Source organism: Carcharhinus amblyrhynchos, chromosome 26 (genome assembly GCF_965287045.1).
Source record: "Carcharhinus amblyrhynchos chromosome 26, sCarAmb.v2.hapA, whole genome shotgun sequence".
NCBI lineage: Eukaryota > Metazoa > Chordata > Chondrichthyes > Carcharhiniformes > Carcharhinidae > Carcharhinus > Carcharhinus amblyrhynchos.
Window position 1 is genome coordinate 21,368,111 of NC_137349.1, and position 25,341 is coordinate 21,393,451.

Sequence of the window (25,341 nt, forward strand, 5' to 3'; positions counted from 1 at the left end):
GAACGTTGCTAATGTTTTTGGGGATGAATGACACAAGTCAAGTGGGCTCCTAAGAAATAAACTCCTTGGCATTTCCAGTTTTTAAGATGGAGGTTCAATATTAATCTCTCTGATTGAGTGTGGTTCTACAGGGCTGTCAGCCATGTGTGTATTTTAAATTGTGATATGGCATTCTGGTATCTGGATCAGTCCCAAGTTTGTACAAAAAAGTGGCCATTCAAAGCTGACAGAACTGGGAGGGAATGCTTCTGGATGCTCCATGAAAAGAAAGAAGCTGCTATTGAAAAATTTTTCATCAGACAGTTTAAAGATTGTGATATTGTACATTTTCTAAGGTGACATGGTCGGAAAAAGTTCAATGATTTTAATGTTGATGTCTCTCAAAGTAAAGACTAAATAAATGGAATGATTTATCAAATAAAACTAAGCATAGTTGCTATCAGTTACTAACTGAGGTCAGTTTTTAGAAGTAATTTAAAAATGATTTCATAAGGCCAACTGGACTGAAATCTACTTGAGTCAGTTCTTCTTGGAAAATGTGTCAACAAGAAGCTTGTGCTCTGTTTCAGTCAGAACTTCATTTTTTTATAGATATAGCCAAGTTTCAAGATAATTTTCAATAGATCACAACATTGGGGGGGGGTCTGTTAAGTATCTATGATGAATACAAAATAAAGTACCTTTTTAAAGAAAAATAGTGAACTCATTACTTGAATATCTATCTACTATAGGTAGTGATGACAGAGGTGGTACTTTCAGGTGGTAACAGAAACGGACTGAGTTTTTTACTTGGATTTTCCCACTGGATATGCGTCCAATTTTGAATACTGATAAAACGTGCAGTGATTCAGGTCAAAAACCCATGGAGGATTAATTCAAGTCGTAATTTCTAATGCAGTGGACTGTAACTTCCCTAGAGCGGCGATCACCAGTGGATTGCCACTCTGTAGGTACTGGCAGTCGTTGAAATTTTAAAGGCTCTTGTCTCACCTTACTTTCCACTCTCAGGTTGTTTGAGAGAGGACCAGCAAACCATGCCCCCAGGTGCATCATTGTGGAGTCACTGAGGCACTGGGAGGAAAGACACAGATCCTCTTAGCACTAGCCACTGTAAAGCAAATACTTAAAGGGAGAAGATAGATGGAGTACTCAAATGGTCAGGGAAACTGAGATGGGGGCAGCCAATCTAAAGGATGCCAGTGTGGGAGGGGGTTTCCAGTGCAGCATAGTTGTCCAGGGGAGGTTAGCCCTTCTGGACGATTGCTGGGTAAACCCTTGCATGGGAACCCCCTTGAAGGATTGTCCAGTGGATCATTACACATCAGTAGCCCCAAAATGTGGCATTGACAAATCAGAGTTATGAGCCAATATTTTTTTCTCTAACCGCAACAGGTTTTTCCTTTCAGAAAGGATATACTTGTCCTCAGTTCTGCAGAGAAAATGTGCTTGACGGCTGGCATGTCATGTGACCACCTTGTCTGCCTATCGGGGATTAAAAAAAGCACTGTTCATGCATTCCAAAGGTCACTTGATTAGCGCATAGGAGCAAGAGTAAGCTTTTCAGTCCATTGAGTCCATTCCAGCATTCAAGATCATAGCTGATCATCCATTTAAGTGCCTTTTTCCTGTGCTATCTCCACATCTCTCTTTATCATTGGTATTGAGAAATTTATCAATCTCTGCTGTAAACATACCCAATGACTGAGCTTTCACAGCCCTCATGAGGAGAGAATTTGGAAGATTCTGGGGGGAAAAGCTTAGTGTCTGGTTGTTAACCTAACCAGGTCCCATTGTCTGAGCAATTTGTCTTTATAAAGTCATGCCTTTGAGTACCTTGGGTGATTGACCTGGATGCTTTGCTAATGAGACAGGAGATGAGTTCTTCACGTTCCTCTAAAGTCATCATCTTTAGGTTTTGCAGACAGACTGACTCCAGTAAATTGGAATGTGGAACATTTGCTTTACTCTGAAACTGATAGCAACTAGTGTCTAAGCACGTGAGCCTAAACATAAAATTTCAGGTGATGGTGTCAGTGATTCTCTGCTCTGTTGAAGTCCTCACAAATGGAAATCAGTTAGAAATCATGTAATTTTCCATTTTTATGCTTTCTTTTTACTGTAAGAACTTTGAACATTTATGCTGTATTGAATAAGGTGCAGCCAGGTTTTTAATGACGTACCAGATCATGATTGCCGAATAACCCCTTGACCTTGAAAGATAAATTTATATTTGTGGAATATCAAATTTCTCATTTGTCGTGAACAGTTTCATACTTTAAAAAATTTAATATTTCATGTCTATGTCCCAGTCGTTAAAGAGTGAGTGATAAAGATGTTTGTTACTTCCTGATTTGATGTCTGTTGGAATTAAGTGTGTTTGGGCTGCTTGATGCCAGAATAAAACTAACCTCTGGAAGGTAAAATCCACACTACAAAACTCGCAGGATCTTCCTTTGCAGTTTTTTTAACAGCAGTCAGTGGTAAGTGGTATCACTGTGCCACTGACAGCAAATTCTGGGCTGATAACATTTGTGAATGACAAGTAAATACCATGTGATTGATGTGACATGATTGAGGAATACGTCGAAGCAGAGTTGGCAGACCTAGTACTTGAGAGTTTTTGAATGTTGAGTCATTTGAGCTCTAGCTGATGCTAGTAAGTCCAGTGTAACTGTAATATAGTGAACTGTGGTGTTTACTTCATAACCATGTCTGGCAATTCTTGTTTTCCTCCATCCAGTAGCATACGGATTTAAATTTATACTGAGGGAGCCAGTATTGGCATGGCTTTTTGGAATGTCAAAATCTGTACAGGAGTTAGTTTCCAGCCAAGCATACCATCAGTTATGGATTTAATTTTTAGGTGTTACATATAAGAAACCACTTTTCAAGTTTTTTTTATTATTGTTCTGATAGCTATTGCCTATGTCTGATTTTCTCTCTCTCCACCCCACAGTAAACTGACTCAGGGATGTTTCTATGATATCCTAGTATCCCTCTTTTTTTAATCCGTTCATAGTATGGCATTTTGTCTATTTAGAAGCTAATATTTTTGAGGAACATCATCTGGATGCATTGTTGCCCAGTTTGCTCTGAGATGTGGCAGCTCACGATGCAAGATACATGTGTGCAAAGTTATTCCAAGATCTTGAGTTCAAATTGACTCAATGTGTAGTGCATAATGTATCATAAGTATGTCATTGACTATCTTTTTTTTCAATCTCCATAGACTGACAACCTTTAAAAAGAAATTTGAAATTCCAGCAAATAGCTGAAAGGGTGACACAGCAAGATTTTACATCTTTAAGACTTCTAATTTAGTAAAAGACGTTGTTGACACTTTTTGTCAGCAGCTTGTGCTTTAAACTACAGAACAGCTTTTTGATTTAGCTCCCAAGGGCTTACTTCAATCTTTTCCTTTCCCAGCCTGGCAACTTCTAACTCCAGAACTGTTTTTCACAGTTTTCATACATCTTCCATTTCATGCAAGCTAGGTGAATCTTCCAGCTGTATTTTAACTTATTGCTAATTTGGTTTTTTGCAGTCCAACACAAGATTCCCACCCATGTGTGTGGTAAACCCTTGACTTTTGGCCTCTTTCTCCTCTCACTCACACTCTCACTGCCTCTGGCAGGCTGACATCTCTACATTTTCAGGGATATTTAGAAACCCTTCCCCTCTGTGTACGGTTCCATAGCAAAGCAGATCACATGGACCCTGCATTCAGGTAGAATTGTGATCTTGAAAGTAAATTGATGGATTAATTCTGTTTACAAACAGAATTTTCAACCTTTTGGGGACTTTAGAGACTGCTATTCTACGCACTGTTAGCAAGCAGGCTGCTGCCATAGAAAATTTACAGCTCAGAAACAGGCCTTTTGGCCCTTCTTATCTGTGCCGAACCATTTTTTTTTGCCTAGTCCCACTGACCTGCACTTGGACCATATCCCGCCACACCTCTCTCATCCATGTACCTGTCCAAGTTTTTCTTATGTTAAAAACGACCCCACATTTACCACTTTATCCGGCAGCTCATTCCACACTCCCACCACACTCTGCGTGCAGAAGCCCCTCCTAATCTTCCCTTTAAACTTTTCTCCTTTCACCCTTAACCCATGCCCTCTGGTTTTTTTTCTCCATTAGCCTCAGTGGAAAAAGCCTGCTTGCATTCACTCTATCTATACCCATCAAAATCTTAGACACCTCTATCAAATCTCCCCTCATTCTTCTATGCTCCAGGGAATAAAGTCCTAACCTATTCAATCTTTCTCTGTAACTCAGCTTCTCAGGTACCGGCAACATCCTTGTGACCCTTCTCTGCACTCTTTCAATCTTATTTACATCCTTCCTGTAACTAGGTGACCCAAACTGTACACAATACTCTAAATTTGGCCTCACCATATAACCTTATATAACCTTACCATAACACACAACCTTGCCATAACCATGCCATTGTCTCCCAAGTATAAACACCTTGCACCACCTTCCTAGTAACATAATGGCTATTAATGCCTATTAATCAAACCACCTGGGTTTTCTGGCAGGCAAACACAGATCACATGACCCCTTCATTTTGCTACGAGTTAAAGATAGAGTCTCCCGGGTAAGGCAAGGGAAGCAGGTACCAAATCCACCCCACCACAAATCTAATCCATAACTGCAGTCTGGCCAGCTGAGTCAAACCACCCCCCTCATCCAAAGGAGTTCAAGTTTCATTGTTACGTGTTGTATTCCAGCCTACAAATGCTGATGGTACAAGTTCCAATTTTCTTTCCATCTCGTTGCTAACTTGTCTCTCTTGCTCTCACCGTCTGCCACTAGAGTATTTTTGAAGGATTTACAAGTTGATACTTCCTGCGTTATCAACATGCCTACTGTGGCTATCCAGTCCTGGAGTGCAACTTGAATCTAGAGCTTCTGACTCAGAGGCAGGGACATTATCCACTGTGCCACAATGCAACCTTCCTGCCAGCCCACAACAATTTTTTAAACCTCCAAATTGTAACACTGTCCAGAATTTTATCAATGTTGAGTAGGCCAAGACTGGCAAAATTACATTGCTGTTCTTTGAAGATGGACAAAGAGCTCAACTTGCTTGGTACTTAGACCAGAAATTGTGTCCATTTTGTGACAGTTGCAGTCGTGTTTCTTTGTATTAGACCCCAAGGAAATTCCCCTCTGTTTGGAACCAGTACTGAGGTAGTTACCACGTTCCCCCAATGATCTTGCCATGAGAGTAATACTGTTGAGTAAATGCAATGCTTCAGCCAAAGATCAATATAGAAAGTGCTTTCATCCTGCAATCAATAAAGGTTAAACTGCCAAGGAGGACCAGCCTTTCTCTACAACTTTGGTACCTGCTGCAGGTCTGGCTATAACAACAACTTTTAACATAGTTAAAACATCCCAAGGTGTTTCACAGGAGTATTATAAACCAAAATATGACACTGAACCACATTAGGGGATATTTTATCACTTCATAAAACCACAGAACTGTTACAGTGCAGAAGGAGGTCACCTGCCCCATCGTATCTGCAAACAAGCATCATGACTTAGTGTTTTTCCTCATAACCCTGCACATTGTTTCTATTCAAATAATTATCTAATGCCCTCTGAATGCCTTGATTGAACTTGCCTCCTCCACATTTCCAGGCAGTGCGTTCTCATGTCACAGTTGCTTCTTTTGCAAATCACTTTAGATCTGTGCCCTCTGGTTATTGATCATTATATGAACGAACAGGAACAATTTTTCCCCATCTGTCCAGCCCCTCATGACTTGGAAATCTCTATCAAATCTCTCAACCCTCTTTCTAAGGAAAACAGCCCCAACTCTAAATGTATCCATGTAACTAAAGTTTCTCATTCCTGGAACCATTTTTGTCAACCTCTTCAGCACTCTAGGAATGATGTGAATGCATTGGCTATAGTGTGGTGCCCAGAATTATACATGAAACTCTGAGGTTTGGTTAAAGAGCTAGCTTTTAAGGAGTGCCTAAAAGGAAGGGAGGTGTAGAGGATATTCCACCAAAACAATTGAAGGTGGAGCCACTGATAGTGGAGCAGCTAAAATTAAGGATGTATTAGAGGAGCTTACTGAGATTACTGAGAAAGGAAGGGAGAGACCATGGAACTATTTGAAAATTGGGATGAACGTTTTAAGATTGACTGTGCTTGATTGGCAACCAGTGTGGGTCAGTGATGCACCTAGAAGAGATGGGAACAGGAATTTACTTTCAAGTTAAGGCATGGAATAGCAGAGTTTCAGATAACGGAAAGATTTCTATTCAGAAATAAATGGGTGTGCACAGAGGCCAGTTCTACAGCTTTTGCATTTTTTTTGGTGAGAGAATTAAGTCCAGCAGTAATGACCATGAGAGTTTCAGCAGCTTGATGTGCTGAGGCAAGGATTAAGTTAGACCCTGTATTGGAGATGGAAACAGGCAGTATTAGTGATGGCATGAATGAAGTCAGGAGCTCATCATGGGATGGAATTTGACACCACGTTTGCTTAATCTCAAGACTCCTGTCGGGTAGAGGGATGGAATTCACAAAAAGGACCAAAAACGGTCTTCCTAGTATTTAGTTGGAGACCATTCTGATCATATAGTACTAGATGATAGCTGAGATGTTTAATTTAACAGCTGGAGTTGAGGACTGATGAAGTGTACATGTGAAAACTAACACTATGCTTTCAGATGATGCTGCACGTAGGTTCTTGGATCTCCTGCTCTATAATCTCTGGAACACACCAGAGATTATAGTGCAGGAGAGGAATTACTGCAAGTGCTTCCCTAGAGCTGTGAGAACAGTTCCATGCAACCATTAGAGAGGCTTAGGAGGGGCATGGTGTGGTCAACCAGATCAAAGGCTGTAGAAAGGTTAAGGATATGAAGAAAGTGTTCACCTGCTGTCACAGTTGCATAGGATGTAATTTTTAACTTTTAAGAACTGTTCCATTACTGCAGCAGGGACTGAAACCTACTCGAAGGGTTTCAAACGCCAAATCCCTGGAAAGATTGGAACTGGTTGGGAGCATGTTCAAAGAATAAAAGCAAAGTGGTGGCAAAGCTCAGCAGGTCTGATAATATCTTTGGAAAGAGAATGAGTTAACTGTTTCAAGTCCAGTGTGAAGAGCCATATTGGACGCAGCAGTAACTCTTTCTCTTTCCACAAATGCCTACGTTTTCCAGCAGTTTTTGTTTCTTGCTCTGGTCTCCAGCATCTGCAGTATTTTGCTTTTATTATGTTCAAGGACTTTGGAAAGAAGAGGCACATTGGGGAAAGTTCAGTAATGAGTCAAGGTCGGGCCTTTTGAGGAGATGATGACGGAGGCAGATATTAAAAACGAAAAGCCCTGCAGGAGATGGAATACACTGCATGAGCAAAGAACAAGTTGCTCCTCCAGGTTACTGATATCTGTTCACATGGATCACTCATGTTGCTCTGGCACTGGAAGATTGCTAACTTCTGCAAAAACTCATTTGGAGAACGTTTCAGATGAAAAAAATTTCTTAAGGTTATTTGAGCAATTGCACAATTAACTTCAGATTGTAAGATTGGAAGGAAATGTTCTAATAGTTAGACATTGTACATAATGGGTAAATTAGATGTGCTTCAAATTTTTTTTTCTAACCAAGGGTCACCAGTAATAACAACTATTAGAGTTTTAACTTCTGTAAACCAGTTGCAACCAGAATTAGCTTATGTGTCATAGTCACTGATTCCTGGTAAAAATGATCCATTCTAGTTTCGTTAATGTCTGTTAATATCACTATTCAGTGACTCATTGCGCGTATGATAGTTGTGACAGCCGAGTATTCAGTGATTTTTTTTTGTCCCTCTCTCTCTTCCCCTTCTCCGTCTCCTCCCCCCAACCATGACTTTGCAACATATTGGCATTCCTGGCGGCGGTCGTATTCTGGAGTATGAGGTCACATCTATCTGTACTTTGGTTAGGAGGATTTTCATATGGGGGAAGGGGGCAGGGAGTGCCACAATCTTCAAAAGGAGCAAGCCCTGCCAATTTTAACTTTTGGTATTTTCTTTGAAATTATAAAGTGATTTATTTTCAGAGCTTCAATGTGATTTTCCTCAGTACTTTGGTTTCATATGAGAATCCTGCTTCATTGAATTTTGTTTAACCTGTAGGTTTGGACGAAAGAACAGGCCCTGGCCCATGGACAGGAGGCACACAGAGCAGTAGTCCATCAACATATGAACAAGCAAGGGTAAGAGTGGTTATTTTCCCCCATTTTCTTCCTAAATGGCTTTCTTCAGCCTTCATTGATTTGAATCACCTTTTCGATTTCCCCTCAAAAAAAAGGTTAAGCAAGGTAAGTTTCATGTATACATTAAACGATTATTTCCCACAAAATGTTCCTTTTTATGTTGACCAAATCCCAAACATTTTTAAGGTATATTTTATACTGCAATGATGGCAACTGTACTAAGTTGTTTGATTTCGTCCTGCTGCTTAATTTACTACTATAGTGCAGGAGTGGGAGCCCAAGTCAGCGTAACAGAATGAGTCTACAAACAACATTTGTGTCTGGAGCTCAACAATGTAGCCAGTTCACACTGAAGCCACCATTGTAGTGTAATAGGTCTAAAGTCAACTCTGGTAGTTGTAACTTTCTCTAAATGTTTCGCTGGTAAATTTGGTGCGAACTAAGTAACTTTCTCAATCTGCATTTTTAAAAATATTTTCTACACATTGGTTACTTATTGACTTGGTTCTAACTCAAGCTCACAGGCAGCCTCAGGCTCTAATTGGCTGGAGTCCATACTAATTGTTCATTACTGAAGATCCTTAATCATTTTAAGGGTTTATAGAAAGTCTGCTCTACCTTGATTATGATTGCTGGTAAAGAGGGCTTCAGTTCTCTTTGCTTCCTTTACCATCCTGGACAGGTGGGTGTTAGGATAAGCCGAGGGTTGTAACATGAGAAGTGTGGCCAGCGTTCGAGAGTTTGAAAACTTATTTGAGTTGTCACTTTTTGAAAAATATAGTGTCTCTCTCTCTCTCTCTCTCTCTCTCTCATCCAATATTGGGTAGGCCTAACTAGATAGAATGTAGAGAATGACAATGGATATCTGTAAAGTTAGTGGCCTGAACTCTATCAGTCTGTTTCATACAAATGAATTCCTGGCTGACTCCAGATGAAGTGTAGTGCTGCTTATTAAGTTTGTTTTTCCAATTTCCCCACCTGGACTTCACCATGAGCCCAGAATTCATTCAGTGTTGCCATTTCTGTTTTAAGTTCCTTAACAGCCAAGTCTAGCCTGACCTCACTTGTCCATATAAATGCATGCTGTTTCCAACAGGTGTCACTGGAAAGTAATGAGAACCAGGGTTCCACAGCTTAATTCCACCCTCAGCTGAGCAATGTTGAGGAAAACTGTTTGGCCTTTGCTGTGGTCACCTTACTCACCAGACCCTCAGTTTGAGCCTTTATTCATTTGACTTGCTGATCAAACTCTGTTAACACTGCCTATACCATTCAAATCATTTGTAGCATGACTTTTTTAATGGAACAAGGAAGGGTAAAATGTGTCAGGGTTCCAGTTCTAAAATTTTGAGTATGTAATTACTGATTTGTGTGGCATTCGATGCTGCCAGGATTGTGCGTGGCTTTGTTGCAAACCAGTGGCTTGCTGACCTCACTGAGCTCGTGTATTGAATGGTCACTTTGATTACTCTCCAGTAACTAATTTAAGTCTATGGAAGAAGTTAATATCACGTGAACTGGGGACTGTTGAATAGAAGCAGGGACCATCGTCCAGCCATGTCTAGCAAATCTGATGTGGAGTTCACCTGAAGAAGGAGCAATGCTCCTAAAGCTTATGCTACCAAGTAACTTGTTGGATTTTAACTGTGTTGTGTGACTTTTTACTGTATTAAATCTGAAGCATCTTCTGGATTAATTTTGTTGTCTGTAACATATATTTGCCTGTTAAACTAACAAGACAATCAAATCTCGTAATTATCAATGTAAGTAATCTTTTAACACTAATTATTATCTGCCTTTCAGTCAATTGTCCACTTAGCATGAAGCCTGGAGTCTCATTACTTCAGATTTTAAATGGTTATGTTAATTTCAATTTTTATTTTTTCTTTCTGAATCTAGTTTTTCTTTCACCCTTTCTCTGTACCTAGTTTGACGCATCAACTAACAACTTCATTATTCTCCTGTTTATTTCTCAATCCTTAAAACTTTGGCTGAGCGCATATATTGTTTGTCCCACTATCCACCAGGTCCCAGGACCCCTGTTACGTTCGCTGCATTGTTATCAGCTTGCGGTTGCAGCAACTTTTTGCACAAAAACTGCATGTGCACAAGGAAGTTTAAAGGAAGGGCCATGCTAGGAGATGCCCCTGCTGCAGTAAAAGTTGGCCACGTCATTGGTCTTCTGTTGGGCTCTCTTCCATACTCAGAATTTTTAACATTCAATTTTGGATTAAAATGAGGTGCAGCAGGATTTGTTTTATAATGTTAATTAAATAGATTCATGCAATTGAAGTTCTGAATTGCTTCAATATATCACTTGTTTACAAAAGGTGAGATTGTTGCCTGGATTTATATTACAGGCTAAAGCTTAAAGTCTAAATTTTTTTAACCACTACTAATCCAAGCAAATATTTAGACAGATGACACCTGACTTCAGATGTGAATCAATTTCATACTTAGTTCCCTTGAGTATTTAAAGTCAAGATTTTTAATAGTTTTTCTCTCCTCGCACCTTTACCAGAATTGCTGAAATTTATTGCCTGATGGTTGAGTGTTAATACAAGCCAATGCTGGGATTCTAAAAACAAGGTCACCTCCCCCCCCCCAGTTGAGTGTTGGTTTTTCTTGTATCCCAACAGGTTTTTTTCTTTGTATTCTAATATTTGTCTTAAAATTTCTACTTCAAAACATGCTGGCTCTGCTTTGTGCCTAACCATTTTCATCTTTTTTACAGGGCTATGGTGAAGGTTCCCACTATGGTGACCATGTACCCAACAGAGAGTTGCCGTCACATGATGGCATGTCATCTTCATCCTTCATAAACCCTGGCCTTGTTGGTGAGTAGAAATGAATGACTTTGAATTGCTGAATCTTTTGGCAGGGTTAATCTCTTGGACACAGCCTTCCTGCTTTTGATATTTTCTCCAGTGTGAGCATTGCAATTGGCATTTAGAATCAGGAAATATTTCAGGAACTGCTTTTCTCAGTGGCAGGTGGCTAGGCATAGCGTTAAAAGATTGTCTGACCAAATCTTTCCCAGCTAAAAGACATAGGCCAAGATTTTCCGTTCCCATTTGCATTGGGTAGGTTTGGCAGCAAGAGCAGAAAATACTGAAGGCCAAAACCGCATTGCCTGTCGACGTAAAAACTGGAAGTGGTTCCTACCCCTTCAGTCAGTGGCAGACCATGGTTCCCACTGTTCAATGGCAGGAACCTCTTTAATAAATTTGCATGTTATTATCAGGTCCATATACTAGAATCATACCCTCATGTTAATAAAAGGGTCCGGAATGGCATGACGCTCAACATCTCAAAAGTCGGGCACCTGGCAAATAGGATTCGGAGGAGAGTTTGAAGGTGAGCACAGTGCAGGTGTCAGGGGATGGGGAAGAGAGGGCCGTGTCCTATACTGTACTATAGTAAGTCCTATACTATATGGCATAAAGAATCACCATTACCACTGGCGAGCTCCACACTGATTCTTCCTGCCTGACATCGGACTTTGCCAGTATTGGATAAAATCTCACCCCCGTAGTGAAGTTTAGTCTAGATTAACTGCTTATAAATATATTGGGAATAATTTTTTTCTACTCTTTCACCCTTCAAATTACTAACACATGCTTGTCCTATGTCAGTATGAAGGAATTTGTGATCCCTGCTATGTAACCTGCTTGACACAGGTTTTCTAGTTGAGTGAAGTTGTATATGTTACGTATTTAGATATGCATAGGTTTGCATGTTAATTCCTTTAGATGGGTCCAGTGCTATAAGACCAACTCAAGGGCAGAAGTCTGTACTACACTTATTCTCTAATTTGGGTCACCTAGTAATCTGTTTGTTTTTCTATCAGGAAGTTTACCTGATTATCTGGGAAGTGTTTAACATCCTTGTCGTAATTAAAGCTTATTTATCAGTGTCACAAGTAGGCTTACATTAATACGACAATGAAGTTATTGTAAAAATTCCCTGGTCGCCGCACCCTGGGTACACTGAGGGAGAATTTAGCATGGCTAGTGCACCGAACTAGCATGTCTTTCAGACTGTGGGAGGAAACTGGAGCTCCCATAGGAAACCCATGCAGACATGGGGAGATCAGAGTAAGAAGTCTCTCAACACCCAGGTTAAAGTCCAACAGGTTTATTTGGTAGCAAAAGCCACTAGCTTTTGTGGTTTGCCCTTCATCAGGTGAGTGGATTTTGGGATGATCCACTGAGAAAAGTTCAATTATTTTAGAAGCCAAATATTGCTTATTTTGTTTCCTACACCTTAATGAAATTGTCCAAATGTCTGAATGCGGCCAGCATCCACCTCCTGAACTTTGACCTACAGTTTACAATTCAGTACACTGTAGCATGTATAGGATTGGAACAATCACCTAGGTTATGTACAGATACTAATTGATTATAAATAGGTGAGTTAAGATTTGGCAAAATGACTCTTTCGAATAGATTTAGGTAAAGAGATTGGAGGTGGTTAAAATACATTTGGAATTCAGGTCTAACACTCTCTCCGGCCAAGAAGTTGTTTAAAAAAAATTGTTTGTCTTGTCAATGGGAACATGCTGCTCATATATTTTTGGAAGATTTGTGAATAGTAGGCAAAGGCTGAAAGAATTTCATGTAATCAAGAGATAAACATAACGAATTCTGTTGGACTGCCTTTCATTGTCTGGACCCAAACGACTTCGAATGCCAACACTGTGATGCCACATTACAAAAAGCAAACTATTCTGGTCATAGGCAGTCGCTAACATCAAGGAAAAAAATCAAGTATCAGCTGTAGGCTTGATAGGACGTGGCAAAGGCATACTGTCCTCTTGCTAGTTTTGATGTGAAAATGCATTCTAATTTTGGGAAGGGAAAGTAGTTTAGTTTCTCATGGAAAAGTTCCTCAGAGGTATATCCTTGTAATTTTCTACTTGAATTGGCTCCCATACCATAGTACATGAAGCATAACTAATGAAGCATCTCTGCTGACAGCCCTAAGCTGCTTTCTGCAGTAGTTATTTTGGCTCTGATCTGCTCCGAGAGATCCCTGGTGTTTTGTTGTATTTTGATCTTTACCAGGTACATTTTTGAATATCTTGCTTGCATTTCTGTTTTACTGTGCAGTGTATTTTTTTCCCCTGCCTGCCATCTTATTTCCACTTTCTTCCCTGAGTTGGCGTCTCCATTTCTGCTATCTCTGATGAAAGTATTACTGCTGTGCGTTGTGTTATCTGTATTTTTATGATCCATTTTCTGCTGTGCGTTTAGTCTCACTCACTCCTAACTTGTGTCTGCTGCCTTTTCAGACCCTGTAGCTTTCTCTAATGAGCTTCTGTTCTGCTTTCAAACTCCTTTGAAACCTACTGCTGCCGTCTGGGACTCTTTCCTGCTGAGTTTAACAGAGCTTTGGGATCAACTCCTTGCTTGCACCACAAACACTTAAGGGGCTTACTGAGAAGGCTATTTACTCCATTCTGCTGCAGTAAATAATTTGAAACAATTAATACATTGTTACTAGGCCATTTTTTTGTTTAATTAAAACAAAACAGACTCCTGGGAGTACAACAGATCGCAACTTAGGATAGGGTTAAAGGTAGAATCTTTGAAACTGCTGGCCTGTTATGATCACATTTATTATTGCTGCACAGTTATATTCTAATAGACGTGTAAGCTTGTTCTGTGGTGGTTGGGTATATAAACCGTCCTTTATAATTACGCAATCAAAGCTATTTCATAGTTAAGTTTATGCTGATGGTTTGAAGGTAAGGATGTATGTATACATTGTCAATAGTTGTTTGACAATTTCAATATTTGGGCTGTATTATTTAAAAATAACATATGACTGTTTGAATTTGGAAACATTATTATTTCCACAATGTGAGCTGTGTGATGGGTTGGTAATAATAGGAGCAATTTGAGATATGTGCAGAAAGTCCTGCAAGAAAGGTTTACTACAACCGTTGAGTATAAGTACAGAATATTGGTGGTAAACTGTTTAATAGTTCAGAAGATTTGCTTTCCGTACGTACATCATCAGATGGGTCACTTATGCACTCGGCAAAATCTGGTCAGTAAATATTTTTACCACAGCCATTTACAACGTTAGAAGTGGAGATTATTTAAAATATGAAAACCTGACCTATACTGCTGTTTTGACTATGATTTTCAACAATTTATGATGTATTTCCCAAATTAGTGAGAGTAGCTCATTTGAAAATTGGCTTTGCAAGAGTCTTCAGAAGTTGGATGCAAGGATATTGAAGTTTAATTGAATTTTAAGCTACAAGTAACTTCAAAATGAATGTTATTTGAGTTGGGTACAGTTACATCATAGGACCATCTGTTTGTCAAACTGACCATGTCCCTGTATCATTCTTTTAATCACTATTGGACTGTTAATCCCAAAATGTTTAATAAATAAGTTTGTAATGGAATTTTTCAATGCTTAACAGCTGTATGTGTTCTAAAGTTTTAACTAATTACCGAAGCTATGCTTATTTTTACTTTTCAGTTGAAGGTAAGGCATTCACAGTTGCACAAAAATGTTAAAATGGGGGAAATGTTTAGTGGGCAAATTAGACTCCCATGTATAACTGTCTAATAAATGCCTAATTCTGAAGTGTCAAGCAGCGAATACTAAAAACGATAGAAATGCTAGTTTACTAAATGTTTTCTGATGACAACCTATAATTACATGGATGGGATTTTAAGTACTGCTAGTTGGAGTAGTAGCTCACTGAAGATTTAGATTAATTACTAAGGGAGAAAAAGAATCCTTGCTCAGGATTGCTTCAGAAAAACAGGAGCAAACACTTTTCTGTTAATGGTGTGAGTAGTTTTAGCACAGGATCCTTTCCACATTTGGAGAGGTTTTTATCTTGAGTTTAGCTGCATGATTATGATTAGAGGTAAAGAACTTGCAAGCGACAACGCAAGATGTGTGAATGATGTTTGTCCTGTAGGATTTGCAGAGTGCAATTCGTGGGCATTCATGTGTGAATTCCCTGTGGATTAGGAAAACAGTACAGTGCCATGTGGCTGTTTTGCACCTGCTCCCCTTGAGAGTGATTAATTTGTTATGCCAAGGGGAAGATTTTTTATATTTAAAATGACTTGATTGTTTTAAATTTGCATTGTTAAGGGGAAATCTTGTTGACCCTCCATAGATAGGATTTTGTTTATATTTCAGTTCATAATCTGAGATTTTCGAGCAGCACTTTTTTGTACATGAAACTGGGGAAAAGGATTAGAGTGCAAATTTTACATGCAGCCTGTAAAATCTTCACTTTAGTCATTTTAATTTCTTATTATTGTATAACTTTCCTCTTAATTGGAAAGCATACTAACAGATATACCTTTATGTACAACTGAAGATGTTGCATATAAAAATAAACTGCAGAAATTTGTTGACGTTTCTGTTTAGTTAATTTCCCATTCAACCATTTGAGTTCTGTTTAAAACTCTTCTGTCCGTGTGGAGTTTGCATATTCTCCCTACTGTCTTTTCTGTCTGCCATCCGGCCTGTATTACTTTTCCTTAGATAAGTTTCTGGAAGTTTACCCGTTTCTTGAAAAATGATTTGTCATAAAGCTTCAATTTCTTGTTTTTTGCACCATTTGAAGAGTAAAATTGGCTGTGCTAACTGGAAAAAGTGCCTTCAGTAAATTTTGATTACACTGTCAAAATAAATAAAACACTCTTGCTTTCTCACACTTGTGCACCTTTTAGTCATTTGGAATTTGTTGGGTATGATCAGTCTTTCCTCTTGGCAAGTGGACTTCAACCACGTATTTCAAAGTCTCTAATATTTGTCTTACGACAAGTGCTACCCAAATATTCCAGGTTCCTGACCTACATAGCCTAAAATTTAGTGTTAGCTATTTTTCATTGTTACTGTATTTAATTATTGAACTATGTGAAAGTTCAATCAGTGCTGTCCTACTTGTACCAAGTTATCTGTAGTGCCCTACAAAAATAGTATTTCATGATTCATTTGCAATTGAAACTTGCCTTCCTCTTCTATTTTTGTGCCCGTTTTAAACTAACTATTAAGCTGGTTACCCTGACTTTCAGTAAACTGTCCGAGATTGATAGAAGAACCATTTGGTGTATAGCCATTAATCAGTGCTTAATTGTTTTGTGCATTAATGATTTTGGTAATTTTGAGAGGTATGCTTTTTAATCAAATAATTGACCCCTGCTTTTATGCTTAATCTCCCTCAACAATCCAACTCCTCAGCGCTTCAAATTGACCAAGCGGATCATAAAATCCCTACAGTGCACCAATGACAATCCCATCCAGGCCCCTATCCCTGTAACCCAACATTTATCCTGTTAGTCCCCTGACACTAAGGAACAATTTAGCATGGCCAATCAACCTAAACCTGCCCCCGCCCCGGGAGTGAAATTCATATACCTCTTTTGGGTTTTGTGAGAAATGTCTTCGATGGGATGTCACCTAACCACCTCTCCTGGCATATTTCTGATATGTAGAGATGTTTGCTATATTAAATCTGTAGCAGCATGTAATTACCTTGCATATCTTAATAGGAATCGTCCTCCGCCCAAATTCACCTTTGAAATAGAGCAGTTAAATGCTCTTTCTACGATGGACCAGTTGAGAAATCTACCAGGGACCACTCAACCAAGGTCTGCCGCAATCCCACCTTCACTGATCAATAAACACATTGGAATTCTTACATTTCCACACGCTGTAAGATTGGCCTTATTGACAGCCTTGTTAACAGGTTCCAAGCCATTTGCTCCCTGTGCAAGCTTGATGCTGAAGCAGGCCACATCAAAGACATCCTGCAGGATAATGGCTACCCTAATCAGATCATTTTGCTTGTATGTTGCACAGACTCATGACTGTGCCTAAGGTGGTCACGTCCAGCCCTGAAAAGTGCCCAGTCCACCTCATTACCCTTGAAGGGCAAGATTGCTCAAAAGATTGGAGCGCATGAAACTAGCTGCTGCTATGCTGTAGCAATACAAGTGGTGTCCACTAAGTGTGCTGCCATCAAACTAAAAAGATGTTCTGCCTATTGCACAAATGAATAATGTGGTATGTGAATTTCAGTGCCAGTGTGATGCTAGGTATGCAGACTGCACATCCCAAAGACTGGCAGATTATATCAATACAGCACGTCCTTTTATGCTGTTTGCAACGGGCAAGGTATTGACTGAACCAGCCCATGCTTGCAAAACTCAAGACAGTCCTTAAGATTAAATGTGATTCTGCGATTGACCAACCTTTGCTAAATGATCCTCCGTTTTCTAAAAACTACACTGCCAACCAGTTTAAGATTCAGGCTTGCATTTGCCTGTACTGAAAGCTGCTATATATTAACATAGGACACTGTTCTTTGCAGACAGAATATTGAGCTTGTTTAAGCTAAACAAAGTGATGGCCGTCTGCTGGTTCATTCCTCAGGACACTGCCTTGACCAATCAGAATCAAACTGCCTGGTTTAAATTTTTGAACAAGGCTTGGTCAATCACCATTAACTGGTGCATTCTCTATGACAACATCTCTACTGATCAGGGTCCACTTGCCAACCAGTAAGCACCTTTTATACAGTATAAGTTTTTTGTTTCCCTTGACATTGGTACTCTTCTGATTGTCCTGATGAGTATAAGTTGAAAGTTCTATACCACCAACATACTAGTTAGTAGTTATTGGGGACGAAGTAAGTTGACATCCATTGGATTCTATTTTGCTTTCAGTTCCAAGCCTAGTATGAATGATTTTTTTTTAAAAAGCAGGGATGATTTTCTGTTTCCATATAGAATAAAAGAAAATTCCACTAATCGAAATTTCAAGTGCAGTACTATTTTGATATTGATTGCAGTCATATGATAATCATATGAAATTCCACCTTTGGTTTAACTTTAGTCAATAAAATGTTCTGTTTATCTATGCAATCTTTAATTTTGTGTTTTTTTTTAAACTACTTTCTTATAGTGTAAGAGCGTTTTGGAGCACTAACCTTCAGTTCTTAATACTTACAAAAGCCAATGTCCAAAGCGAATCTACTCTATTCCAGTGTAGGTGATTGGCATAACTTCCCAAGGCAGTCAGATTGGCAACCCTCTGAGTCAAGGAATTGTCAAGTCAAGCGAGTTTTCACCTCATGACCGTACAATTTAATTGTTTATTGCTGGGATTGTTGGTTTATTTCTGATCAATTCAAACTAATATAAAACAAGCCTAATTGTTGCCTTTCACTGCCAGAGTAATAAAAAATTAAACCATCAACTTAATTAAAAATCAACAGCTTCCAATCTTATTCAGAGGTGGAGAAAATGACATTGTGTGATTTCCTAGATTTTCACCTTGGCTGGAGTTAATGGAACATCCGATTTGAGTGTCCAAAACAGTGTTTGCAAGCTAAACTGAAACTTGATCTTGTCATTTTGAATGTGGTGGAAAACATACCAAAATAGATAGAGGTGTTGACGTGAGCTGTTGAATAAGTAGAACTAATCATATCAAAATAGTGTCCCATCTAAGTAATGGAAGAATTGTGTAATGCTTCAACTTATACCAGAAATTTTCTAGAATTTATTTGGTACATAATGGTGAAAGTATTGGGATACTAATTTAACTGCAGTTGGCAAAAGATCACTTTCTACAAATGTGCTTAATCAGCTATTAAACTGTGGATGAGTGCTGCTTGGATTGAGTGATTGTCAGCAGTAAAGACTTAACAAGCATGTTAGATTTTAAAACATGAGATTGACTTCAGATTTTCAGAAAGCCTTCGCTAAATTTCTGTATCAGCAGTTTATTGGTTAAAATTAAGATTTGTGCAATAGTAGATTAAAATGTGACATAGATATATTTGAAAAGGAGGGCCAGAACTGGGAACTTTGCTGTATCCAAAGACTATCTCCATTGTGTTGGAACATGCAGTGGTGGGATCAAAATAGTAATGCAGCTCTTGACGTGCCCATTATCCTGATATTCGTGTCTGTCATTTTGGGGAGGTCCTCAGCCCAAGTATCAGCTTTAATTGGCATTAATATGTTGGAGAAGGGGAGAGATGGCATCTCGGATGATTCTAGTTAGCCTTCGTTCATTGTTTCCACCTGCTTTTTCTGGTGAGAGAACTACCAGGAGTGAGAGTTCTTCCTTTGTCCTCACTGCTCAGATAGACTACGGGATTCCAATTGCCTTGAGCACTTGTCTCAACATTGACGCAAGACCTCCCAGAATCTTTCTAACTTGTGTGGCTGAATGCCACACAGAGCAGTGGATTTACACACAGACATCAGTGGAAGTACTGTTGCTCACTAAAAATGTTCCACACTTGCATGACTAGGTTTGCTTTCAAATGTTGGCAGCTCCTGTAGTAAAGCTGAATAAGTTCTCCTGAGCCAAGAATATTATGCCAGGAGTGGGGAATTACTCATCTCTCATTTTTCCACACCAAGTGCACCTCTTTAGACATTAAGAACGTTGGTGACACGGTGGATTAGAGAAATGCAGTTGGTTTGGATTTTAAGAAAGCCTTTACTTCTATGCATCAGGAAGTTCATAGAATGGTTACAGTGCAGAGGAGGGCCATTTGGCCATTTTGTCTGTGCTGGCTCTTTGCAGGCACAATTCAACTAGTGCTGCTCCCTTGCTTTCTCCCTGTGGTCCTGCACACTGTTCCTTTTCAAATCATCAGATTCCCTTTTGAATATCTCTAGTCAATCTCCATCACACTCAGTGCATTCCAGATCCTAATCACTCGCTATGTGACTGTTTTTCTTCATGTTGCCATTGCTCCTTTTGCCAAATCCTTTAAACCTGTGTCCTTTGTTCCCATTCATGAAAGGATTCAGAACCAATTTCTCCCATCTGTTCTACTCTATCTCTCCTTGTCCCTCTTGAGTTTGAATACTTCTGTCAAATACCTCTCTTATCCAAGGCGCACTGTCCTGACTTCTCTACCCTGATACTGATGTTGTTCATCACTGGAACCATTCTTGTGACACTCTGCTGCTCCGCCCATTTCAATACCTTCATATTCCTAAAGTGTAATTGCCAGCTACACTGCAGATTGTATTTAATAAGGTTCACTTCCTTGTGTAATTGAGGCCTCTAATGATGAAGCCCCAAGTTGCTGTGTACTTCATTAACTGCTCTCTACCAGTCCTGCCACATTCATTGATTCCTGCCATATTCAGTGATTCATTTGCATATACAATAAGGCGCTTTTGCTCCTACACCCCTTTTAGAATTGTACCCTTTATATTGTTTCTCTATGTTCTTATCAAATGAATTACTTTACACTTTGCTGCATTAAATTTAAGCTGCCACTTGTTTACATTCCCTTTTTGGTACCCAGTTGGCTCCACTTTTGCCACCCTTTCAGTATTTATATACCTATAGGAGACTTTTGGATTCCTTTCAGTGCTAACTGCCAGGTGTGTCCTCATGCTCCTTAGCTTTTAATTTTTCAATACCACTCTGAACCTTCTATATTCAGTTTGGTTCTTAATTCAACTGATACCTATCAGCAGCACAGCACACTACTTTATCTTTTACTGGCATTGTTTGCCCTACCTTTTCCTTTCATAGGAATATACCATGATTGTCTGAATTATCTCATCTTTAGAGAGAACCCATTGTTCAGTTACAGTCATGCCTCCCAACCTTTGATTCCAGTTTACTATTCTTATACCATTGAAGTTGGCTTTCCTCCAATTCGTTATCCTTACTCTCGTATTGCTTAAAAGAGGACATGCTAGCGAAATTTTGCATCTTGTGCTCAGCAAGACAGACAAAGAATACCAAATTCCAACGTGAGCACCAGTTTATACTGCATGATAAAACGGTGCTGATTGTTGGCAAGATGACTTTGGTTAAGATGTGGCCAGGGAGATTGCACCAGGGCTTGTTTCCCCCACCACCGTTTTAATTCAAAAAGGCACAATGCCTGGCATATTCCTACTCATGATTATTCCTTGTCCTTTTTCATAGCCAATCTAAATCTTATAATACAGTGATAACTAAATATTCTTCTACTGGCACTAGATTCACATGGTTCACGTCATGTCTAATTTAGTTCAAAAAACATTTTTCTCAGGGTGGCACAGTGGGTTAACACTGCTGTCTCATAGTGCCAGGACCTGGGTTCAGTTCCAACCTCGGGTCACTTTCTTCCTGTGCCTGTGGGTTTGCTCCAGGTGCTGTGGTTTCCTCTCTCACTCCAAAGATATGTGGGTTAGGTTGATTGGCCATGTTAAATTGACCTTAGTGTCAGGGGGATTAGCAGGCTTAATGTGTGGGGTCATGGGAATAGGGCCTGGGTGGGATTGTGGTCAGTACATAATAAATGAGTTGAATGGCCTCCTTTTGTACTGTAGGGATTCTATGATTTATTAAATATCCATATGAACTTTTTAAAGGGGGAGTTAAATTGGGGACCTTAACTTTGTCAGTCATGAATAGCACATGTCAGTCATGAAGTAGTTGACCATAACAATTGTTAATGATCAGAAATGTTTGGTTTGAATTTCAACCAACCATTTTGAGTTTGGAATGTTAACTGCTCTTGTCCTTGAACTAATTTTGTTGCTGGCTAGTGGACTTGTGGGCTTTTCACTTCATTCTTCACGAAGTGAATTTGGAAGCTACGATCCATGGTTTATCATAGAATTATACTGGGCCATGAAACTGGGATTAGAATGGCAAAGAAAGAACTTAGATTTACACAACTTGATTTGTGTCCCAAAGTGTTTGAAACCAATGAAGTGCATTTTTATGAATGTACAGTCCATGCTCTAATATAGGGAAATAGAGCAGGTACTTTGCACACTGCAAAGTCCCACCATGTGATTTTGGTCAAGGCACCAGGCTAGCTCTTGCTCTGATTCAAATTGTATTATAGGGTTGTCTGTGCCTGCCTGAAGAAGGACAGTACCTCAGTTTAACTCATCTGGCAGTTCCAAAATGTAGCGCTTCTTCAATACTGCAATCCAGTGTCAGTTTAGACTAGTAAAGTCTCTGGAATGGATCTTAAAAGCACAACCTTCTGATGTGGAAATGAGTGTTATCCCCTCTGTTTCTTTGGGTGGGCATGATGTGGAGGTGTCAGCATTGGGCTGGGGTAAACACAGTAAGAAGTCTTTCTTACAACACCAGGTTAAAGTCCAACAGGTTTATTTGTCCTGTTGGACTTTAACCTGGTGTTGTAAGAAGGACTTCTTTCTGTGGGTGGGAGCAGGGGGTGTATCTGTGGGTGGAGTCATTTCTGTGATTACTCGTGCGGGCTGATATGGCATCACCCTTTTTGATTTGTTTTGTGCAGCACTGTTGCTGCTGTTTGTATCCTTCTGCACTTTGGTTCTCTGTGTCTTTATCTCTGCCTGTGTTTTGGTCCATCACTGCCACCAGCTCTGCCTTATCACTTTTTCTGTTGTGTGTTCACTCCCATTTACTCCATTCATCATTTGTTTCCCCTTTTGCTTTTTTCTTTTCTCCTTTCTCCCTCATCACCTTTGCGGAAAATGGGACTGAATACATTGGATGTGGGGAAATAAGTGAAAGTACATTAGGTACTGAAAATCTGAAATAAAAACAAAATGGTAGAAACACTGAGCAGGTTGAATAGATGCATGTAAGAGCTTAATGTCTCCAATTGATGGCCTTTCATCACTGATTACTTGAATGAGTGGAAATCAAGTGAATTTAAGCTGAGTGAATTGCAAGGACATTTTAGATTTGATTTATTATTGTCACATGTATTAGTATACAATGAAAAGTATTGTTTCTTGCATGCTAAACATACGAAAGATACTGTACATAAAAGGAGAGAGTGGAGAATGTAATGTTTATAGTCATATAGGTAGTGTGTAGAGAAAGATCAACTTAATGCATGGTAGGTCCTTTCAAAAGTTTGATGACAGGGAAGTTGTTTGTGTTGGTATGTGATCTCAGGCTTTTGTTTCTTCCTAATGGAAGAAGGTGGAAGCGAGTATCTCCAGGGTGCATGGATTGAGGCAGCGGGAAGTATGACAGAGTCAAGGGATGGATGGGAGGCTGGTTTGAGTGATGGACTAGGCTTCATTCACAGTCCTTTGTAATTTCTTGCAGTCTTGGTCAGAGCAGGAACCATCCTAAGATTGTGATACAACCAGAAAGAATGTTTTCTATCGTGCATCTGTGGAAGTTGGTGAGAGTTGTAGCAGACGTGCCAAATTTCCTTAGTCTCCTGAGAAAGTAGAGGTGGTGTTGGGCTTTCTTGACAAAGCGCCCACATGAGCGGACTAGGACAGCTTGTTGATCCAGACACCTAAAAACTTGAAGCTCTCGACCATTTCTACTTCATCCCCATTGATTGTAGACAAAGGGCAGATAAGAGTTAAGCACATTGCTCCGAGTCATATGGGGGTCAGACTAAATAAGGATGGCAGATTTCCCTCCCAGAAGTGAACCAGTTAGATTTTTACAACAATTAAGAATTGCTTCATGGTGACCATTAGATTTTTAATTCCAGATTTCTCCTGGTTGATTTCATATTCCACCATCTGATGTGGTGGGATTCAATCCCAGATTCCAGGAACATTACCCTGTGTCTCTGGATTACTAGTCCAGTGACAGTACCACTATGCCATTGTCCCCCTGTGCCACCATCTCCCCTAATTTGTCAGAATTTTGTTGAAATGTAAGGTTTAAACATGAAGTATTACAACTTTTTAAAAAGTTCTTCTTTAAAATTGAGCATTATCTGTTCATGACCCAGTTGTTTTAGTGTGAACAAGGTTGCGTTGGGATATTTGATACATAAATGAAAATATGAAAAGGAGCATAGAAAAAACAAATCAGGAATTCAGTGGGGACTAAACTGATCTGTAGCTGGGAATTATCATCATGAGTATAAATTGTGGTGAACTCTGAATTGGAGAGGGTTAAAAAATGCAGAAGCCTGCATGCATCTAAAATCATTCGGCGGACCTTTAAAATTCTGTATTCTCTGCCTGGAGTAGAGTAGTGTTTGCTTAAAAATTGTTGAAATCTGAAGTGTATCTTTTGATTTACATTTAAATGAATACCCAGTCTAAATGTTCTAAATACGATCATATAGAAGCCATAGTTCCTTCTGTGATGCCCAATGAAATAGTACCTCCTGTTAATTTGGGTCTAATCATGTGGCGCAGAAGCGGCAGCTAATCTTTATTCTGTGACACACCCATTGGAGTGAGAAAGGCAGAGAAATAGATAAACTAAATATATCAAAGAAATTGCTGTAGTAAGCTCATGTCTTTGATGTCAAATTGTCTATTATGGTCTTGGAATGCATATTTTTATTTTTAATTTCCATTGCTAGTGTGGCACTTCACTATAATCAGTCGTTCAACCTCATTGTTTTCTATCTTTCTTCATTTTTTTTGAAACTATGGGTAAATCTGCAAAACACGTCCAAGAAAACAACTACCTTTTTCTAAATTTAAAATCTGGATTAATTATCAACAAGTGAAGTTGATTTAAATCATGTGCTTAAAAATATAATATTTTGTGCTTTGGTATTCATGACCAGTGTAGTGAACTCTTGTAACACCATCTCATAAAAGGGGTATATGTTTTGTTTCAAACTCAAATGAGCTGTGCATCTTAATTTTAGCTTAAACAAGTCCTTTTTAAAAGACTTTAAAAGAAATTTCATCTCCAGCATAGATGTGTTTGAAAATTGATAAGTTGTGGAAAAACCTTCTGGACAGCACTTTTTATTAAAGAAAAATTAATAAGAGAATGCAATCCCTGTCTTAAATACTGAGAATATATCAATAGTTGGAGGTACTACCAAATTAATCCATGGGGCTGGACAAGCAATCCAATCAGTTAAAATCCCTCCATATCAATTTGAGAAATTATATTTTCATTAGTAAAAGTGATCCTAAAGCTGTTGAATTGTATAAAATCTCTACTGGTTCTCCAATGTCCTTATAGGATACATGTAACCTTTACCCAGTCTAGCCCACTCCCGTATGGTTGATGAGTAACTGCTCTCCGAAAGCACTCAATTGTATCAAAACGCCTGAACAATGAGTGCGTAACCAAATGCTACCTTGCCAATGACGTCTGGATCTTTAGAATTAATAATGATTTCACTTTGTTTATAAATGCAGTACCA

At 39.2% G+C, this 25,341-nt stretch overlaps 1 protein-coding gene across 8 annotated transcripts in view; it reads left to right on the top strand.

The window, feature by feature from the left end:
- The window catches only part of LOC145358863 (transcription factor E2-alpha-like), a 119,119-nt gene that overhangs the window by 30,908 nt on the left and 62,870 nt on the right, over nt 1-25,341 (top strand). For all 8 annotated transcript variants that reach the window (XM_080213213.1, XM_080213214.1, XM_080213207.1 and 5 more), the window contains exons 4-5: nt 8,149-8,228; nt 10,963-11,065. In XM_080213213.1, the coding sequence (XP_080069339.1) occupies nt 8,149-8,228; nt 10,963-11,065 (183 nt within the window). The remainder of the gene's footprint in view (nt 1-8,148; nt 8,229-10,962; nt 11,066-25,341) is intronic.